This window comes from Lepisosteus platostomus, chromosome 20 (genome assembly GCF_059453375.1).
Source record: "Lepisosteus platostomus isolate fLepPlt1 chromosome 20, fLepPlt1.hap1, whole genome shotgun sequence".
In the NCBI taxonomy this organism is placed as follows: domain Eukaryota; kingdom Metazoa; phylum Chordata; class Actinopteri; order Semionotiformes; family Lepisosteidae; genus Lepisosteus; species Lepisosteus platostomus.
Genome location: NC_142630.1, coordinates 8,079,206 through 8,100,540, shown reverse-complemented (window position 1 = coordinate 8,100,540; position 21,335 = coordinate 8,079,206). Strand labels below are relative to the sequence as shown.

The window sequence follows — 21,335 nt, the reverse complement described above, 5'->3', positions numbered from 1 at the left end:
TAAATTAACTGACAGGGAGAGAGAAAACTAGCAAAAGCTTAAAACATTATTTCTTCCCCTAGTTAAAAGAAAATGGAATGCTTGCACATTATAGGTCTGACAACCACTTGATCGCAAGCACATCCTCTGGTTTCAGTATTGGAGACCAGCAAAATCATATTTAACAGTGGTCAATCTGTGTGTGAATGTGCAAGTGAGTCTTCTGTGTGCCTGTGTTTTAGCAAGCTGACAAAGTTAGAGCTGCTTGAGGAGCTGAACCTGAGTGGCAACAAGCTCAAGAGCATTCCCTCCACTGTGTCTGGCTGTAAGAGACTCCACACTCTGGCTGCACACTCCAACCACATCAGTGTCTTCCCAGAGATCCTCCACCTGCCCGAGATCAAGGTCAGGCTCTCTCGCTTTGTTTTATCGCTGTGTGATTGTCTGGTCCTGATGTTTTATATTGAATAACTTTCCTTTCTGTGGACACTGATAGGGACAATTGCATAGTAGTTAGACTTCGTTGTTTTACGCATTAGTTATGTAGTTTACATGCAGCTATGTATTTTGTAGGACATGATTGTTTTGATGGTTGTTCTCAAAAAACCACTTTAGGAAACTTTCAGGACTGTTCAGGATCGCCCAGATATGAAGATCTGCCTCTCACATTCTGGCTAGGATGCTTTTTTACAAGACCTTGGGCCTGAAACGGAGTACTAAATTGAAGGCTTTACCTAGAACTACCTCTATTTTCCACAAACCCTCACATACCCAATAACATACTGGTTTCTACCCCACAGGACAGCAGATCTGATTAAAATTAAATTAAGGAGCTCCAAAGTGTCTCTGAAATGCAAAGGTTTTGGAGGTTTGGTAGCCCCAGATCATTGTTCTCGTTTTCTGGGACACTCAGAGGCAACCTGAGGACAGCACCACTTGAGCTTAGATACAGAGCAAACCAGATTTAGTGAACTCTGTCTCAGAGGTTGATGTGCGTCCGATAATACATCATTGTACTGATAACATTGTCAGTAATGTAAGAATATCTGTAACTTTAAAGGCATGGAAGGAAAGGAAATCCTAAAACATGAAGTTTTGCTCTGCAGGTTCTCCTCAATTTGATGTAACCCTGAAGGTATAATGAATAATAAACAATTATCCAGTTATAGAACTTAGAAGGCATTCCCCATCTGCTTATATGAATGCAGTGTGTGTACATATATAAATGCACCCATCCTTCTGTTTTAAGTGGGATTAAAATTGGAATAAAAGCCATTGCTGCCAGTTCTCATCTGTTGCATTTTTGTGTTCTGCTTTTGAAAATGATTCACTGTTATCCTTTGAGACTTTGAGCATTGTGATTTCCCTGGTCGTTGATTTTTTTTAAACCTGCAGTTAAGTATTCCTTTACAGACATTCCTTTCTGCCTCCCTGGAATAATGAAATGAATGTTATCCCACAGAATGTATTTTCTGTTCCCACAGTACAATGGGAAAATAGTCTTATCTGTTTAGACAATTACCTGGAGTTGTTAAACAATTAAAATTCAGTAGAAATTATTGCACAGACTACATTTTCTCAATTTTAAACAAATTGGATGTGGTGTGATTTAGTGTCAAATGGATGCACACACTGTACAGGTAGTGTTCCTGATAATTATATTCATGTTCTCTCATAGACGCATGCCCTTGGATATGTCCTGTCCTCCAGTTCAGCAGTTTTTGACAATCACAGAGAGATTCAGGCTTAACTTGGGATGCAACATCCCACTCATTTCATCTCTCTACTTAATTAGGGATCTTCCTGTTCTAGATAGCTCTGCCAGAGACCCAAACTCCTACTCCTCTTATTGCGCATGCAAAAATACTATTAAAATGGAAAGACAGAAGGGCGGTACAGTGGCGCAGTGGTTATCATTGCTGCCTTGCAGTGCAGGGGCCCTGGGTTCAATTCTGGTCCTGGGGTGCTCTCTGGAGTTTGTATGTTCTCCCCTTGTCCGTGTTGGTTTCCTCTGGGTGCTCTGGTTTCCACCCCCAGTCCTAAGACGTACTGGTAGGATAATGGGCCTCTGGGAATATTGGCCCTGGTGTGAGTGTGTGTGTCTGTGTATGTGTGTGCTCTGCAATGGACTGCATCCCATCCAGGGTGTATCCTGTCTTGTGCCTTAAAGTGTTCTTAATATCACAGAGGAAGACTCAATGTACTGACAGAACTTGATGCTTTAGGAAGAATTAACCACCTCTCTCCAGACCAATACTCAAATCTTTAAGGAATCCTAGAACTCTTTTCTGAGACGTATTTTCGATTGAAGCAAAGAGCTGATGTCTTTATCACTAGTTTGGAAATGCAAATATTTGCATGTCCTTGCTGTCCCAAAGTCACCAAAGTCCGTAGAAATCTTTAAAAATCTTTCTCTGTCAGTGAAGGTCCAACCCTGCATTGTTGTGTTTTTGCTTCCCTGTGCACAGCTGGTTGATCTGAGCTGTAATGAGCTGACGGAGATCCTGCTGCCTGATTCACTGCCAGCCAGCCTGCAGGAGCTGGACTTGACGGGAAATACCAACCTTATCCTGGAGCACAAGACCCTCAATATCTTCAGGTGGGAGCCCCCCTAATGAGCACCCTACTCTCTGACAGCTCAGCTGGTTGTCCCACACTGCTCTGCCTTGACCTGAAGCCATTCTATTCTCTTCATTTTTCATGTGGTGTTTTTAGAATCCCCTGCCATTATCCAACTACCCATTTTGGAATTATATCCAATTTTCTTCTTAATTATCCATGTAAAAGTGGATTTTAGTGCAGATTTTATAGCCATGAGCCGAGACATGAGAAACGTTCAACTGGTGATACCCTCCAAAACAGTGAGGTGATGATGAAAACAATTGATAGCTGATTCTACATTTTTCACAAAAACGCCTTGTAGCTAGGGGAAACACCTGTCCCAAACTGAACTGCCACCTTTTTTCTCTTTCCACAATGCTGTATTTTAATGCATGTGCCGACAGCGCCCCCTGTGGTTCACACTGCTTCTCTCCCTCGGTTTTAGCCACATTGCCACACTGAAGCTGGATCAGAAGCCAGCCATGACTGCAGGAGACTCCCTTGGCTCTTCAACGCTGTGGAATCATGGGTATTCCGAAATGACAGGCCAGAGGAATAAGTAAGGACAAGGGTGGGGAGAAGAGGGGTGAGGCTGAAACTCACTTTCTGAAGGAACACTTTTGCTGTAGCGAACACAAGATCTGAAATGTCTTCTAAAAATATTGTGAGGGCTGGGAGGAGGTGCCATACAGGATGTTTTTTCTTGGTTAAAATTCAGCTTTTAGACTGTTTTCAGTTTTAGTCAGACTCCATTAAAAATGTATTGTTTGCTACAGGAAAATAGTGCAAATGTTATTTTGTCTTAAAGATACCACAAGTCATCACACAGCTCAGTGGAATCCTTCTTTTTAATTTTATTTAGAGAGATTTCGACATGTTACCTTGAATAACAAGGAAACATCTGCATTCCCTGACATAAATGTCCTTCTTGTTAAAAAGTGTCCACTTCTTGAACCCTGGTTCTCTGAAGTTGTGAGTTTGAGAGCTATTCTAAGCCCACTTTATTTTGATGACTATGTGGCAGGCTGTGCGTCTCAGTGCTTGCAGTCGATCGCTTTGGAGACAGTGTGGAAGCAGCCTATGGGATCTTCGATGGCGACCGAAATGAGGAAGTGCCTCGTCTGCTGCAGTGCACTATGGGAGACGTGTTGGCTGAAGAGATCCAGCACTCCAGCGTGGACACAGTGTACATGAGCAACACCTTTCTCACCTCACACCGGTACAGCATCCCCCTCTGACCATAAACAGGAAGTGCAGCTATGTGTTCAGAATGCTTGAGCCATAATACAGTGTGTATGGTTTAGGGCAGGGGTCGGCAAACGTTTTAGAGCAAGGGCCACTTAAAATCTTTTATCAACCTTGCCGGGCCATCTGAGTGAAATCCACTAGGAGCCATCAGGTAGATTTGTGTGCTTGCTTCTCAGCAACTAAACGGTCAATATCCGGGCTTAATCTGGACACAGCAATGCGTAAACAAGCATGGAGATGATCATCAGAGAGCCTGGATCTGATTCTTGACTGTGTATTCTTTATCCACGAGAATGGCTGTTCACATATGTATGTGCTGCCATACATGGTGATAAAGCCACATGCCATTGTTTTCTCTTGAACAGTTTTTGCTGCCCCTGAAGCAACTTTTTCAACTGTTCTAATTTTCTCTCCGTCCGTCTCCTGTGTATTCTGAAAACTTAGCCTGATGTTTTGTCTCGTGACACCTTTTTATGTTGTATTCTTTAACCACAGCAATTGTTTCCTGACAGATAAGACACATTACCTTTTCTTTCCATTTATCGTTGAATTTTCGACCCTCTGCATCGATCTTTCTTTTTTTTTGACATGGCAGGAATAGCTGTTACCCTGTTGTCAGTTATAACTTTTAGAACCGTTTGAAATCAATCCCTGCTTTCAAACAAGATAGCGTACACTAGACGTCATTTGTGTGACTGAGCCAATCACAGCAGGCAACACAAATCCAAATGAATTCACGGTAAGAATCAGTTGTAGCACAGGCGTATGTAACCTAGGCTAAAGCTGAGGTCTGATCTACAGCTACAAGTCAAGTGCATCGATACTGTAGGTGTTGTTCTGCAATTGACCGTTAGTGCTAAGAGAGAGCAGCAAAGCTGACAAGTAGAGGCCACTGGTGGAAGATTTTCATTATCTGATGCAAAAAGTAACCCTTGAGATTCAAACAGTAGTGAGCTGAGGGCCACTCAGAAAAGTTCTGCGGGCCGTAGTTTGCCGACCCCTGCTTTAGGGTTAGTCATTCATTCATTTAAGCATTTAGGAACGTTCAAATTATTGGTTAAAATACAAGGCTTTTTTAATGTATATGGAAAAATAGTGCCTGTAAGCAATCAATTACATTCACTAACCAATAGTATTTAAAACTTTTGAGCTCACAAGACTTCCTTATTTTTCTTAAATAATAAAAAATCTATGTGCATTACTGATTTTAATTATTTGCAATTTTTAACTTGAACTAGAAGTAACTAAAACGTAATTAGATATAATGTTGTACCACTGGCTATGTACAGTGACTGAATTAAGTACTGAGTTACTGGGTCATATTATTTTAGTGTCCAGTGTATCCTGACTGTTTTTTTTATTATGAACAGCTGACTTTGTGTTAGAAAGGGAAAATCTAGTTCAAGGATAAATAACTTCACTTAACGTCTACAATTGTGTAATAAAGCATTGGTTTAAGATTTTAAGTCCTGTTCCAATATTATCAAATGTATAAAAATGTCTAAAAGTCTGAATCATTTTGGAATGCTCAGAAAGTGTTTGAAGAAGACTCGTTTTCCTCTGTTCTACAGTAAGCTCGGTATGGCTGCCCAGAAGCTTGGAGCTTCAGCCCTGCTTTGTTATATCCATCACGACCCCTCTGACCCAAGCAGCTACTTCAGCCTGACCTTGGCCAACGTGGGCACCTGCCAGGCTGTACTGTGCCGGGACGGGCAGCCCTTGCCGCTCTCTAAGGTCTTCAGTTTGGAGCAGAGTGCAGAAGAGACCGAACGGGTCAAAAAGAGCAAGGCTATTGTCACTGAGGTACTGTATTGGTCGACTCTCCATCTGCATGTCTTTTGTTATTGGCTTGTAGCCTCATCAGAGAGACAAGAGCAAGAAATGACAAGTACGATGTACGATGGCAAGATGACATAGCTGCTAAAACCCTGGTTTCATACTCTCAGGGGGTTGAGCTGTCCAGTAGGTCATTGCTGACACTAGAGGACAGTCTCACTCCCCTTGAGGTGGCCTTGAAGGTCCAAAGGCGAAATGGGGCTAATTGGCCACCCCTTCTCCTCAGATGCCTGCTTGGTCCTTCTGATGCCTGATGTTTGTCTCTTCTCTGCCTCTCCCTTGCAGGACAACAAGGTCAGCGGTGTGACGTGCTGCACTCGCCTTCTGGGCTGCTCGTACCTGTCTCCCTGGGTCATTCCCAAGCCCTGGGTGCAGACCGAGGCCCTGTGTGCCCAGGACGAGTTTCTGATTCTGGGGAACAGAGCCCTGTTTGAGCACGTTTCCTACCAGGAGGCAGTGAGTACAGTGCAGGCGGTCCGGGACCCCCGAGCTGCTGCCAAAAAGCTGTGCACCCTGGCCCAGAGCTATGGCTGCCAGGACAATGTGGGGGCTGTGGTGGTATCCCTTCACATAGGGGAGGACAGCTGCACCTGTGAACCACCGTTGGCTTCCACCGATACCAAAGGAATAGGAACAGGAGGCGTGGTGGGTGGTTGCCCCACTTCTGTACCCCTGGGAGAGCCTGCCACCCCCTCCTCTAGCAGTGGGATAGCGTCTGAGTTCAGCAGCGAGATGTCGGCCTCGGAGGTGGGCAGCGAGGCAGGCTCCACTGCCTCAGACGAGCACCCGTCCGGTCTGGCTTCCCGGCCCGAGCGCCGCTGCAGCCTCCATCCAGCGGCCACCCTGTGTGGCATCGGAGGCCCCGCCGCTGGAGGCAACAACCCAGGCTTCTTCCAGAGGCAGCCGTCCTGTGCCACCTTCTCCAGCAACCAGTCGGACAACGGCCTGGACAGCGACGATGAGGCTCCACTAGAGGGCGTGATTTCCAATGGGAGTAAGCTGGAGGTGGAGGTGGACATCCATTGCTGTGCTTTTCAGATCCTCTCAGGAGCTCCTGAGGGCCCCAGTGACCAGGAGCTCCATCAGGATCACCGGAGCTTGGATTTCCCCACCAGCGGATTCAGGTCAAAAATGCGCCGGCAGAATAGCGTAGTGGTGTCGTCCACTAACGGATGCTTCCTCTCCGTGTGCGGGAAGGAGATCTCCGACCTGAAGAAGTCGCCTTCAACCTCCAGCCTCTTTGGGAAGAAGCTGTCCAACGGCTCAGTGGTGGCGCTAGAGGACAGCCACAATCTCATTGAGGTGGCCTTGGAGGCCCCGAAGAAGAAATCGGGCTACTTTGCTGCCCCTGCCCAACAGGACCCCGAAGACCAGCTTGTGGTGCCCCCCAGTTTGGAGCAGGACGTGCGGGAGCAGATGAGGAACCAGATGCCCATCCCCGGACCTCCACCCCCGGGCACACCCACTGCTTCTGGAGACCCTGACTGGGACCAACAGCGACCCCCCCAGCTGCCACACAGAGACCAGAGCACTGCAGCTGTACCGCAAGAAGTGTATGACACTGCACTGTAGAAGGCAGCCAGGCTCCTGCCTGCCCAGACTGACGGGACAGAGTGAGCTTAGACAACGCTGGCTGATTCTGACACCCATGGGACACTCCAGTTCAGTTGTTATGTTTAATAGCTGATTAATATTTTAGGATATTACCCTTAGCATAATATAGCAGTTTAACTCTTAAATATATAATTTGAATATCAGACCTACTAACTGAAGGACATATATAATATAAAAGAATATAATGATTTATGTAACTGAACTGGAAAGCAAATTGCATGAAACATTATTATCATTTAGGTACTACAGGCCAAACAACCTGAACTGGAGTATCTCATCTGAGAAACACTGCAAAAAAGATGTTGAGGTAATGTTGTCTTGGGACAGACTGTTTACTTATTGATGTAAAATGTTTGTCACAACACATGAAGTTTCTTTTTTAAGTATGCAACTCCTTATTGGCTTTAAGTGTTACTTGACTTGTTTATTTATCACTGTACATTCCTCCTGTACTGAAGAATCTGTGTCTTGTGGCTCTTCAGCACCAGACAGAAGTCACAGAACCTAAAGGTGACAACAAGTGCCTGCAGCAGATTTTCAGTCACTTGGACAAGGATAATCGCGAAACTGCACACTGGCCATGGTGCTGGCATGATCAGATAACCTCATGTGGGTAATTCTTAGAAGACTGTGACCAAACGAAAAGATACACTGAGTTCAGCCCCATATTCCAGGAATCAGGATTTTTGTAAGGTCTTCTGCCAAACGCTCTTGTTCTGATGAACAACGATGATGACGACGAGATGACAGCAGACACGATCCTCTTCAGTTTTCCTCCCTCGGCAGTTCATTGGATTGCAATTGGACATTCCAGATCAGTTAGGAAGCTGAAGGGGTAAAAAATTAGCTAAAGCCTGAAAAGAAATGGTTTAACGAGCAAAGACATTCAATCTAAGAAGTGATAATGGAAGGGATTTGGAAAAGGAGCAGTGCTTGCATTTTAAAACATGATGTTTTAATGGATTACTGTACAACACAGCCATATTAATCAACATTAATTTATTCAGTCAAAATATTAAGTATCTTTTTTTTTTTGCAGTGGAAATGTGGTCAAATCTGTCCACTCCAAAAAGACTTAGGGTGGAGTCAGGAAACAAAGGCAAATGTCAATGCATTGCTTCGCTATTTTCCTGTCTGACAAATGCTAGAAGAAAGTAGTCACTGAAGAAACTGAAGAACAGAATGAACAAAATGAAAGTTGAAATATTTGTGTTGTGACTAGCTCTTTTTACAGTTCAACAAGTGTAGGAATTCAAGTTATGAGTGTTCAGCAAAGGAGGCCTTCTGCCTTATAACTGAAGTCAAACAGGATGTGATTTTCATGAATAATGCAGACTTGACCGAATCATCAATAGGATATCATTTGACTCTGGTACTTGAACTGTGGCGCTAGAAGCTGTTCAGTGTAATAATAGTGTGAGAAATAATAGTGACATGATTACACTGAAAAAAAGTCCTTTGCCAACTTTGAACGAGACGTTTTCAAACAAAATAGATTTTAAGGAATAATGCAAAGTGTAAATACATTAAAATATATAACTGAGTATATTTTGCCTACCAATATAAGAATGTGTCTTAGTTCTGTATGTCTATCGTAAAAAAAGTGTATGTATGGTATTGAGAAAACTTATTTTAACCACACTGTATGCATATTTCATGTAGGCTTGCTGATTAATTAATTTTAATTTAAATTGTGAAAACTATGATAGAAGGAGCAAGCATTGGTTCACAAGACAAAGAAAATATATACTGTGAATTAGACCTTATGAATTCTATTGCCAATTATGGTTTGCACTATATAAGCCTGCAAGTCTTACTCATGTGGTTTATAATATTACTCATATTTCATGTTTTAAAGCTATGATGGAGATTTATGGACAGTGTAATACAAATTTATCCTTGTTGTAATTGCCAGAAAAAAGGTAATAGATTGCATACTGAGCATCAAAAGAAAATATCACTTTCAACGTGACTGATTCATAAAATTATCATTATGAAAATGGTAAGATCTTTTTTTTGTTGTTGTAGGTGTTTTATCGTTTTGTTGAACAGACATGACATAGTTAAATTCAGTATTCACATTAACTGTTGTAATCAACAGGGCTGGTCAGTTTTGAGTCTACTGGCTGAAGGCAGCCTCGGGCTGATAAAGTTATAACCGTGTCCAGCACTGGCTTACTTTACACGCCTTGTGATGTTCGCTTTTTGTGACACATGCTTTGCACCAGTTTGCAGAAGCTGTCTTGTGGGAATCTTGTGGGATTCTCTCCCTTTCCTTTTATACAGCCTGTTCCACAGACGTTCAGAGGGTTTCACGTCTGGCATCCACAGCATAACTCTCACATTCTCATCTCACCAGAAAACCTTTGTTACACGGGCAGTGTTAGAATGTCTCAGGATTTAATATAGCACAACGTGGGGCAGTCAGGCTGCAATTTTCAATCACTACGCTGTAGCAAGTAGACACTTCTACCCAGATCATCACATTTGAACCCCTATATCGGTCTTGGCAAGATGTCATGACCTGTGGTCTCCCCGATTGTGGCCTGTTGTTGACAGACTGTGCTTACTGTGGCATCTTGCCCAGTTAAACCTTTCTGACCATGATCATCTCAGACAGCGAGTGACAGTGTGTGTGCTTAGTCCAGCCTTAACATACCAATGGCACAGACATTGTTCTCCTGATTATCAGGGCATAGTGATTCCTTTCTGTGTTCTTCATTCTTGATTTATGCATTGTTTGAAAGTCAAGAAGTTAATTCACCTCTACCTATGCCTAGTTTCACTAACAAAGTGATTCAGTGCTTTTGCAATAATCAAAGACGCTTGACAATATGACAGTCAATAATTTGATCAATTAATCAAAAGGGCACCAAAAATGCATTTAATTAATATCCTAAATCCATATACTTTATTTTTCTAAATACAGACGTGGATTGAATAGTTTCGTTTGATGCTCAGTCAACAAGTGGTCACCTAGTGTCATCTAGTGGTCAAAGTTTTGTACTGCAGGGATTCCTCTTTTTAATTACAAGTTGGGCCGTGTTTTCCGAAGGCGATGAATGATATTCTGAAATGTTTTCATTCCGAAATGTGTTGAGGTATATAACACCACTTATTATTTTTCAGTGTGAACAACAGGCAGGAATGACAAAAAGTCCCTTTGAATGTATTTCTATTTTATCAACAGCAAAATAACAAACCTTGGGCTTTCAAGTTGCTGTTCCACTGACCGAAAAAAAACCCCGAATGAAGGCAGGTTGTGACTCTGCATAACACTAGATTAAGCACACGTAGAAGAAAGCTCCTCTGGATAATGGAAATGGATTTTTGAAATGACACTAAGAAATTAGTATGCAGTAAATATGAAAAACTGCCCATAACCATATGTGTAGCAGTGAATCATTTTCCAAAACTGTCTCATGAAACTTGGATTTCTGTTTATGGGATAGTGCACTCTTTTAAAATGGTTCCCTCTCTGCACCTGCTCAGGCACTTTAGACTTGAGGTCCTTATTCAAGGACATCATTCTGTTTTTAATTGATGTGGTTGGCCACAGTGCTGTATCCATGCTGCTTTGCCTATGCCAGCGATATCTGGGTATAGCATTCTGTCTAGATATATGACATTTAGTAGCATCAGCTCTGTTGGAATATACTGAATTCTACACATGCCTGTCTAAAGTCGCATTTAATGCTGCTTAGTTCAGGATGGGCATATCTGTAGGCTTAATCACTGCCTGGCACTGCCTGTTCTCTGTGCCCAGTCCCTTGTGCCATACCAGTGATTCTTATCTGCTTATAGTATTTGTTTCAGTAGTTCAGGGTATACTGTTCAAGTAAATGTTTAAGCTTCAAGATCAAAATCTAATAAAAGAAAATATGGGCAGGGCATATATAGGAAATGCATTTGCGGTATCATAAATGCATACATTAGTAGTAAAGAAAACAGCCTTTGATTCTGCTACCATGACTTAAACTATGGCTATATTTCCAGGCTGTCACTGGAAAAAGCTGTGTAATTACTGCAGCAACATGAAAAATGCTAGTGTAAAACATTGGGATTTGTGATGCCCTCTGAGACCTTTATCTTGGCCTTGAAGGACTGTAAGATTAATTGTACTTACTATATTGAAAAAGAGTTATATTGCTTTTGAGCGTTTATACTAAATTTAAGGAATTATGATGTTAGGGATATTAGTTTATTTTTTTAAGATCCCAGAGCTTTAAAATGAAATCCTAGGTTAGTTATTTGGGCCTAGATATAATTTAGGTTAGCTGCATGTAATTCAAACCATCAGAGAACTTGAATGGGAACAGTGACTTTATTTTTGTTAATTGAGACGATTCACTGTTTGATCAAATCTGTTTATGAAGGCATCGGACACTGTAGAAGCACTTTGTATATACAGAAATTAAATATAATAGTCTATATGAAGTATTTATATAAATGCACTCAAACTCATAGGTCTTGAGTTTAGCTTGTTGTGGCTTTTATTGGCCACTTAGATTGCTAAATATTCTCTAAGAGAAAGCTGCCAATTAAAAAGATCTTAATGTAAAAGAGCCAACCATGACATTGTTTTTTTTTTGAGTGACTGATCGTATACATGTCCATTTATGCTGTTAAACTGTAATATTCATGGGAAACAATGCTAAATTATTGTTATGTCAATAAACTTTGTTCTTGCATTAGAACATTATCTGTGTATAGGGAGCAACAATAAAGAACAAAGTTGGGCTACTCCGCTCTGCATGTGATACAAATTGAAATAAAATCCTTTTATTTTTGTAAATGATATCATGCTCCATGCACCGACTGTACTTTATGATCAAGCATAGATGAAAGAAGAGTTCTTCACATGTTGTGGAGATTCATGTTACAGTAAGAACTCTGCACGTAAGGATATCCGAGGAAAACACTGTAAAAATGAAAGCTGGGTGAGAGCTAAGGTTTTTGGCTGAGCTTTCAACTTCTTTACTCGCATATACTGTATATCAGCATCGGTATACAGTTGATGGAAAGGAAGATGGCTAAATCTGTAATGCAGAGATATCGTACTAATACACCTAACATTCTTTCTGTCCTTGTGACAAGTGTATGCAACAATGTAGAGACAGAGGGAAAGCTGTCACGCACATCAATGCTCTTTGTGTTTTTTGGGACAAAACAGTATATGCAAAATGTTTCACTCATTCTTATAGAGTACTTTCTACTCTAGAATTAGGCTTTGTGTGGCTAAGAATAGTGACTTTACCTCTATTATCCAGGAAGGAATGGCGACTACGTAGCACTAACCTTGATTTTTTATCTGCTTTGCAAAAAAAAAAGTGTTCTGCTACCATGTCAGTGTTTTCCAAGACTCAACATACCTGTTCTGCTGAGTCCTGTAAGAATAGTTAATAAGATCCCAGTGCACCTTTCTACATATATCAAGGCCACGGTGTGCCAAGTCAGGATCAATGCTGTATCATAAATGAGGTGCAGTGTTCCATATGCATTAGTGTTTGTCCTAGTGTCCGAAATTCATTTAACTGACCTTATCAGAACATAAACTGGAAACCTTAGTTTATTAGAATTTTGCATTTATGTTTACAGTCCAAGTGTTTCCTATTTGAGAGTACCAAAAAGGTTTACTTTATGTAGTCACAGGTAAGGCAGAAACAAAATAGCATGAGATGAGATTGCATGTTAACTCAATACGCCATTTTGTTTTGCAATACTTCAAGTAGTAGAGGCAGAAAAGCAAGTTGAAAATTAACTGGACAAAAATGTGTTTGGAGGATAGAGCACAGGGTAAAGTTCAGCAGAAATGCATGAAGAGAATAATTTTCCCTTTAAATCTAAGAGTTAAACCTTGTCAACAGATTTTTCTACCATAATGTTATGTAAATGGCATAAATCCATGAGACACGCAAAGGCGATTACACACTTTTAAAAGCATCCTTGCTGTAAGAATGAAAGATCTGAGTCCATTTTTTCTCATTTTTGTCCAATCGAACTTTTTCTCCAGGAAACGTTTTTACATATAAAGCAACATTATTCCCTTAAGAGTTGAAAATGACACCGTAAAATACGTATTTCAGTTTATTTTTCACATTATGAATACGTATTGAACATTTTTTTTTGCTTTCATGTACAACTCTGGATTATTTGCATAATATTATGGTAAATACACAGCAGCAGGGGTGATGGGAGATATTAACAGGCTTAATATGTGACCAAAGTAAACATTGTTCAAATTCATCATTATTTCTGTATCTTCTTTTCTAGAGATGCCTAAATATTTTCTCTGTATGCCAATAAAGGTAACATTTATTTTTGTACTTCATTGTTTCATGCAGATTTATAGATCCTTCTCTTCTACACAATTTAGGTTTTCAATTATCATATATTGTCACCCATCTGTTAATTTAATTTTTTTCTTTTCCAATGAAATTCTTATTAGTGTATTTAACGTTTCAAGCATGTGTTATATACAAATGTGATTAATTTGTACAGAATCAATGGTTTATGTTTCTAAGGCATTGTTTTAAATATCTGGAGCATTTATGATATTTTTATGTTTATATTTTAGCATGCAGATAAACTGCTGAATATGAAGAATCTGTTCTATAATGGATGTAATTAGTTTAGACAATCTTTTTTGTTGTTGTTTTGTTATTGGGGGAAAAAAAGAAATGAGAGCACTTTTGCTGTTCCACAGCCTGGGTTTGACTCCTTTTGTTTTGGGGGGCCGACAATGGTTCATAATTTCACTTGAAATGCTGCTATATAGACGAGATTTGGGCAGAAAAGGTGTATTTTGATTAACTTTTCAGCCAAAGTAGCAATAAAAATTTATACTGTGAATCATCTGTGGATTTTTTTTAATGGATTGCTTTTGGGGTGAGCATTGAAGGGAAGGGAAAACAAGGTGAAGACTGATATCGAAGAGTGATGGATGATCACCATTATTTTACAGGAATCTGAGTACTATACTGGTTTCCTGTAACAGACATGCTGTTTTGAGTTTGCTGCAAAGAGTTTGTCTCAGCCTTTTGATGGGGATGACTGGATTCAATATATGGGGACAGTGAAGACTAGTTGAATATGATTTCTTTTCTGCCAGAAAGTGGGAGACATTACAGAACTGTGTGAAGTCGGGAAGCAGGGAAATTTCTGTATTAGTGTTGGTACGTATTTAGTTATATAGGAGTTGTATAAAGGGTTATAATTACATGCTATTACAATGTCCTTTAAGTTCAATTACATTTAACAGCAAAATAATTGGATCATTAATGGATGTTTGCAGCTTTATCTTCTGTCTGAAACATTAGGATAGCCTACTGGCTTGTACCAGAACAGCTGACATTTATTTTACGCCAATCCCCATAAATAGTCGAATAATATTTTTAAAAATGGTCTATGAAGGCCAACAGTAATTTTAATGGCAGAGGAAGAGAGGTCTTGAAGAAAGAGTTAACTGTACACTGGCTCCTCCACAGTTGTGAGCGAGCGGCCGGAACAGTACTGACAATGTGGATGAATCCCCCCCCCCAAAAAAAAGCTGGTGTTCCATCTGTGCCTGCAATGTCTGTTTGTCCAGTGCACCCCACACCTCAGTTCTTTAAGGTGTCTGTGCATACCCCCAGTACTCGGTGCGACTCGCTGTATCACATTCCCAGCCATCCCTTCCAGCTGCAGAAGCATGTATAATAGAAAGTACTGTGTCTGGTTGTCAAGGCCAGTCCTGAGCAGGGCTAGACACACTGAAGCACAACAGGTGATCTGTTCTTCAGACTATGTGGTACTTCAGAATGTGATACTGAAAGTGAAATGTGTGAACAGGGAGTTGAGCTATTGGAGAAGAAATCCTTTTTTAAAAAAAGGCCACATTGGTAACTAAACTGAAACAAGTCTTTTAGTGTGTTTTAGCATCTTTTAGCTTGTTTCAAAGACCTTTTCTGTTGAAACATGCTGTTAGGCTCTCTACAAATGCTTTTAATTCTGCATTGTATGTCTTGTTCCAAGTTAAATCGCTTGTCGTTAAACGGTACATTTTACTGTAAGAACTCTTCATCAGCCACCAGAAAGAAACACTACAACACGTTCCAAGTATAGAAACGTGAGCTTAATGTGTTTTTGTGAGAAAGAGCGAGTATTAGGAAAATATTAAAAGCCTCATTTACAAATGCAAGACATTTAATTCTTTAAAAAGCACTAAAAGCATCATTAAGATCAGAACTGAAAATTCCTCAAGGTTCAATACCTTTTGAAAAACTGTTCTACACATCAGACTCCCCAGACACCAGACTCAGAGTCCCCCTTTGTAAGAATATACCCTGACACAGTGCATCCCTTATCTAACAACTAAAAGCTCAAAAAATGCTGCTACTAAGCGATGAATTTGAGTTTACAAATGCTTGCATTAGAGCTTGTTTGAAAAAAACAGTAACTACCAACCTCAATAAAAAAATGCTCATCTTCAACACTAATAAAAAAATCTGTTGCTAATACTTAGGAATGTGTTCCAAACACTTAAAACAAAAAAACAGTAGTAAACCTTAGCCACAACATTAGTTTTAAGTTTGTTCTGTAAGTATAAACCAGAAGTTGAACCTGATTGTATTTTGAGCCAAGACTGTACTTAAAGGTCACCATGAACACTGGTAATTATCACAGAACTAATTTGACGACCATGATTTTGAAAAGCTGCCTGGGAGTCTACGATAAGGAGTTAGAGAGCAGCGTTTTTCTCTTCAGAGATCGGTTTGTTAGCAGTAGCCTTTTCCGAGTCTTTTTGGATGCTTCCAAAACCCCCCCCGACGAAAACGATTCCTCTAAAAGTCATAAAAGTCCCGAGGTGGCTGTTTCTTCATTTCCCGCACCCTCTTGAAAGCCCGCAGGGCCAGGAACGCGCTGAAGGGGAAAGCCAGGACCCCCAGCGCTCCGAACAGCCCCCCGGCTATGTCCGCCCCATGCAGCTTGCACCCGAACCCCATGTGCCCTTTGCTTCTGTACAGCTCCTCCCTTTCCTGGCAGACGGCCGAGCTGTAGTTGTCCTGCAGCTTGAGGAAATAGAAGGCGAGGGCGGGGAGGTAGCCCAGCCCGATGAGGGCGTCCAGGATGCCCTCCGCCACGAGGACGAGGGGCCAGCGGTAGGGGACACGCAGGACGCCCAGGAGCAGCATCAAGCAGGCGTACCCCATCAGGGCGCCCCCCAACGCCATGGTGGCCGCGTAGGCCGGCACCTTGAGCTGATAGAACAGCACGTCCAGCTCCTTCACCCGTGTGGCTTCGGCGCCCGTGAAAGCGTTGGCCCCGCCGTAATAGTAGGCGTAAAGACCCCCGAGGCTGGCCAGGTCGTTGTAGCCCCCCGCGGTGTTGTAGGACACCCCAGCGCAGATGACTATCAGCATGTTGAGGAAGATCTCCATTATCTGGCACAGGCCTGTGCGGGGACATCCACACGCCAGGAAGAGAGGGACAGAGACGGAAAAGGCACAGGTCACAGGTCACAGGTCACTGGGATTACGGAGAACAAACCATAAGAAATTTGACCTTTAGGCTCCCGCGTCTCAATGACATTTCACTCAGGATCCTAGAGACTTGCAATTTAACGAAGCTGAAACGCCAAAACTAACACTTTACTTTTCCAGTCTGTAAAGTATACCTTCTGGTAGGTGTAAATATATGATTAGAAATACTCCTTATGTAAAAGAAGAGCAAATGCACTGTAAAAGACAATATAGCATAGTCCACATATAGGTAAATAAAGGTATAGGTAAATGACCGTTGCTATAAAAAATACTAACTACTTAGCTACAATATAGGCTACTCTTTTTGGACATGGTATTTGTTGATCATTATTTATCAGGCATCAAAATAAAGTTTAAGTCATTTATAAAAATAAAACTTTTGATTACCAATTTCTAATCAACAACATTCATTTTCATAATTTATCAAATTACTCTGAAACATGCTATAGGATAAAGTAGTCGATTTTGCAATTCCTAGATATAACAAGGTGTCTCTTTTTCAATATACAGTATGTGGATATACAGCTGGTTTATAGAGGTTAGCCAGAAGCCTAGAACCCTATCAGGGATACAGCACAAGCCAACTGAAATCATGGGGGAAAAAAGTATTAAAATAAAAATTTTAAACGATAACCTCAAAACCAAATTATACAATTTTAAACAAGCCTAATACAGTTTATAAGTTTCAAGTGCACCTCCAGAGGCGACTTCTTCAGCCTGTATAAAGTAAGTGTTGTATGCTGGGACCAGCCTGATCACAAGATTACACACCGGGCCCTGTCACACCAGAAAGACTGCATTCCTTTCCCTCTTTCACACTGGCTTCCACTACACAGACCTTCCAGACCTGACAGCACCGCCTACGTCAAAATGCAAATGGGTAAAAGGGGCCTTTTCCCCACTGCAAATCTGTAACCCAGCATTGCTAACAGATCTTCACAAATTAGGACTCTCTCGCAGTCGCTGAAACCTGCGCAAGAATGCAGCAGAGCAGGACTAGTCCAGTCTCCATATGCTGACCAGTGACAAGAAACACTTCATCTCCTTTTAGAGAAATCATGTTATGTGCTTTATCATAACAAAAGGTTAATCTTTCACACAAATTATAACATAAATTCCTTTCAGTCCTCTGTTGCCACATATAGCAGGAATACCACCTTTCCAGAAAATATTAAGATTCACATCTCCTGTAATTAATGGACAAACTGCTTTTCTGATTTGAGAGCACACATTATAACAATAAGCAGGGAAATATCTTTTATACAGTATATCAAGATCAGCCTTCGAGAATATCCAGTATAATAACCATACATACACAAAGGCTAGGTCTGAAGCTAAGATTTATTCCTTCTTTCTTACATTTATATTTTTTTTCATTTTTCAGGATTATGATTAATTGGTCATATTGGATTTTTAACCAAGTCACAATGCAAGGACACTTACTGCCATATTTTATTTTTGAAACCCTACCTTCCTCAATTCAAATAATTATGAGCAGGATTATTAACCCTTTGCTTTTGTTAAATGTCACCAATTAAAAATGAGGTTTAAAGTAGTTTGCATCATGGATTCTCTTTTAAAAATGATTGCCTTCATTATGACACTCACCTCTAGAGGTAGGAATATATTTGAAGTTGTAGCAGCCACGAAGCCCACTGGATGGCACTGATTCATCATAACTCATTTCATCTGGAGGCACTGAGTGGCCCTGATGTGACCTGTGTTTAAAGTAAGTAAGGATGAGCACTGAAGAGAAGAAAACAGGCCCGGCTCTTACCTCACCTGCTACTGCAGGAACAACAGAGCAATGGTAACCAAGTAATAATGTATTCGTACACTTTATATACAGGAACTGGGCCAAAGCACTGTCGGACCAAAGCACTGTCGGACCAACAGATTTAGGTCTTTATAGAAAGTCCAGACACCTGGGAGGGGAGAGTTGTGGGTCAGGAAACAGACGAAAGGTTTACACCACCACCTCCAGCCTCTGAGTGTAGACTCAGACCACTTCAGCCATCTTCAGAGTTTTCCCACTGTGGTTTGTGTTTTGACACCTCAGGGAAAAAGAGTGAATTTTCCGTTACCTTTCTTCCCTGTAGGAAGGAGGCTGGTCCCTTTGAAGTTGCGGCTCTCTGGAGCTGCGGGGATTCCTGTCCTCCCGTCTGTCAGGATAATCCCGGTCTCTCTTTTCCAGGTAGCTAGGATCCCTGTCATCCCAGTACTGCGGGTGTCTCTGGTCTCCGGCGTGCCGGTACCTCTCCCTCTGTCTGTCCCTATCACGGCGAGTGCCACTCTCACTCCTCTCCTTGCTCTGCGGCTCCTCATCTCTTCCAGGATTCCTCCCACCTCCCGGCATCTTATGATCTGTGAGTTCCGTGAACGTACTGTATGCCCTGTGGATCGATGAAGGGGAAGAGAACAGCTCAGAGAGAAAAACAAAAGTAACGCACCACTTATACAGTAGCTGCAACAGTCCCACAGTGGTAGCAGAAAAACGGCAAAATCATTTTCATGGCAGGTGTGCCAACACTTAAGTGAGCAGCCAAGACACAGGTGAAGGATATCAATGTATCACAGTCAGTCATGACGGATGCTAAATCATAATTACGCCAGAATGCTTTAAGTAATATCCAAAAATACATATTATCCATGTTCTATACTATGTGTTTTTAAAAAAAAAACATGCAGAGAGTGATTTTTATACTCGCATATAAATATTACATAGTGCTGCACTGCTGTGCAAATACTTTAAGTTCTATTAAATGCTGATGCTTTTTAAAACTAACGTGCTCATGCTTTGCCAAATGTAACTGGTCTTAGAGCTTAAAGTTAGTTGTGAGCTGCAGGGTAATACAGCCCACTGAAGCTCAGCAGGTACTGGCCAGTACCTGGATTGGACACCTCCGGGGAAAGCTCAGGCTGCTGCCGGAAGAGGTGTTAGTGGGGCCAGTAGGGTGCCCTCACACTGCAGTCTGTGTGGGTCCTAATGCCCCAGTATAGCGATGCTTACACTATACTGTAAAAAAGATGCTGTCCTTCAGATGAAACTTAAAACCAAGCCCCTGACTCTCTGTGGTTGTTAAACATCCCAGGGAGTTTCTCGAGGAAAGTAGGGGTGTCATCCCCAATAACCTGGCATAATTTCCCAGCGGCCTTTACCAATCACGGTCTCCTAATAATCCCCATGTTTGAACTGACTTTATCACACTGTTCTCCTCCTCACTGAGAAGTGGGAGTCCCAATTACCTGAAAAGAGCTTTGAGTGGCGTGTCCAGAAAGCGCTATGTAAATGTAAGGATACTATTATTAAAACAGCGTGTAGTTCTACTAGGTGAATACAAAGACTTTAAACGCAGTTCTTCGTAACTAAACGTAATCTACACATTGGACCATAATCATATGTAGTTCGACTAGATAGCTACGTCAGCATGCGTAGGCTACAAAGAATAAGTAAAGGTTTATTCCATGCTGAAAAGAGATAAAAAGAAACAACGTTTCAGATGTTGAGCCTCCTACAGGTGTGAAGGGTGACGTTTTCAGCGTGGAATAAACCTTTACTTGTTCCTTTGCATAATCATAATATTGTTGTTTAAAGTGTTAAAGTTGGCAGAGAGTTACGCCTGCATCTAACAGGGTTAGTAGCGAGATTCACTGGTTTTGGCCACCATCACCCTGTATGTATATACAATTACTTTGCGATTTTTTATTTTGCGTATTTTATACTGATTTATGAGCACACTTACCCTCAGAAGTCAGCAAAAGACGTTCCAGTGGTCCATCCCGGGCTGTGTTGTACAAATAACTCCGGTTACCGAAACCCGGTTTGATGCGCCTCTCAGCCGAAACTGGTTGACCGGTCAGTAGTTTCCCAGTAATTCGCTAACCCTCGAAATAGGACTTGAGTTGAGAAATAACTCGTGTATCTTTCAGAGGTCAAATAAAGAAGTTGGAGGTCTTCACTTCGACCTAAATGGTTTTCGGACTCACGTTTTCAAGTCAGCATCACAAATACCACAACTTCCGAGTACGCAACATAAAGAAAGCGAGGTTTTGTGGTATTTTGTTTTATTTTTCGTCGTGTTGTTGACGAAAAATGGAAATATCTGCCCCGAGTGACCAGGTTAAATCCATCGACAGTGCACAACTATTGTATTTTGATGTTTCACATCCGCCATTAATTTTCAAGGTACACTTTGTGCGTAGCTCCGACACCACGATCCCACACACGCATACACACCTCATACCTGAGCTCACAGCTTGACTTCCCAAACGGAGAACCCCGCCTTAAAAACTCGTTTTTAACTGGTCACAGCGCGACTCACTGTTTTAGGAAGTAATTATTTCCACTTTAAATAGCAAATATTTGATAAGGCAATATAAGAAGTATGTTAATCTACGTTCAATGCTGCTGAAACATTTTTAATCGCTCTTGCAAATGGCATTATTAAACCTCTAGTTTTCACGATGGATTTCAATTTGATGATATTCGTGAGGTATAACTGCCCAATTTTATGGCTACAGCTAAGGACAATGAAA

General features: G+C 41.4%; 2 protein-coding genes across 2 annotated transcripts in view; one reads left to right on the top strand and one right to left on the bottom strand.

Annotated features, from left to right (window-relative positions):
• phlpp2 (PH domain and leucine rich repeat protein phosphatase 2) overlaps nt 1-12,076 on the top strand; it is a 47,181-nt gene extending 35,105 nt beyond the window's left edge. Inside the window, exons 14-19 of the mRNA XM_088613942.1 lie at nt 222-384; nt 2,448-2,578; nt 3,026-3,139; nt 3,605-3,799; nt 5,400-5,631; nt 5,950-12,076. Of these exons, the coding sequence (XP_088470068.1) occupies nt 222-384; nt 2,448-2,578; nt 3,026-3,139; nt 3,605-3,799; nt 5,400-5,631; nt 5,950-7,236 (2,122 nt within the window). The 3' untranslated portion in view covers nt 7,237-12,076. The remainder of the gene's footprint in view (nt 1-221; nt 385-2,447; nt 2,579-3,025; nt 3,140-3,604; nt 3,800-5,399; nt 5,632-5,949) is intronic.
• Nucleotides 12,077-15,444: 3,368 nt separating this feature from the next.
• Nucleotides 15,445-21,081, bottom strand: marveld3 (MARVEL domain containing 3). Its single transcript, XM_088613950.1, has 4 exons — nt 20,543-21,081; nt 18,884-19,192; nt 18,408-18,517; nt 15,445-16,711 (listed from the first exon to the last, which is right to left on the bottom strand). Exons 2-4 carry the CDS (start codon nt 19,153-19,155, stop codon nt 16,101-16,103), a joined length of 993 nt encoding a protein of 330 aa, XP_088470076.1. The 5' UTR covers nt 19,156-19,192; nt 20,543-21,081; the 3' UTR covers nt 15,445-16,100.
• Nucleotides 21,082-21,335: the final 254 nt, after the last annotated feature.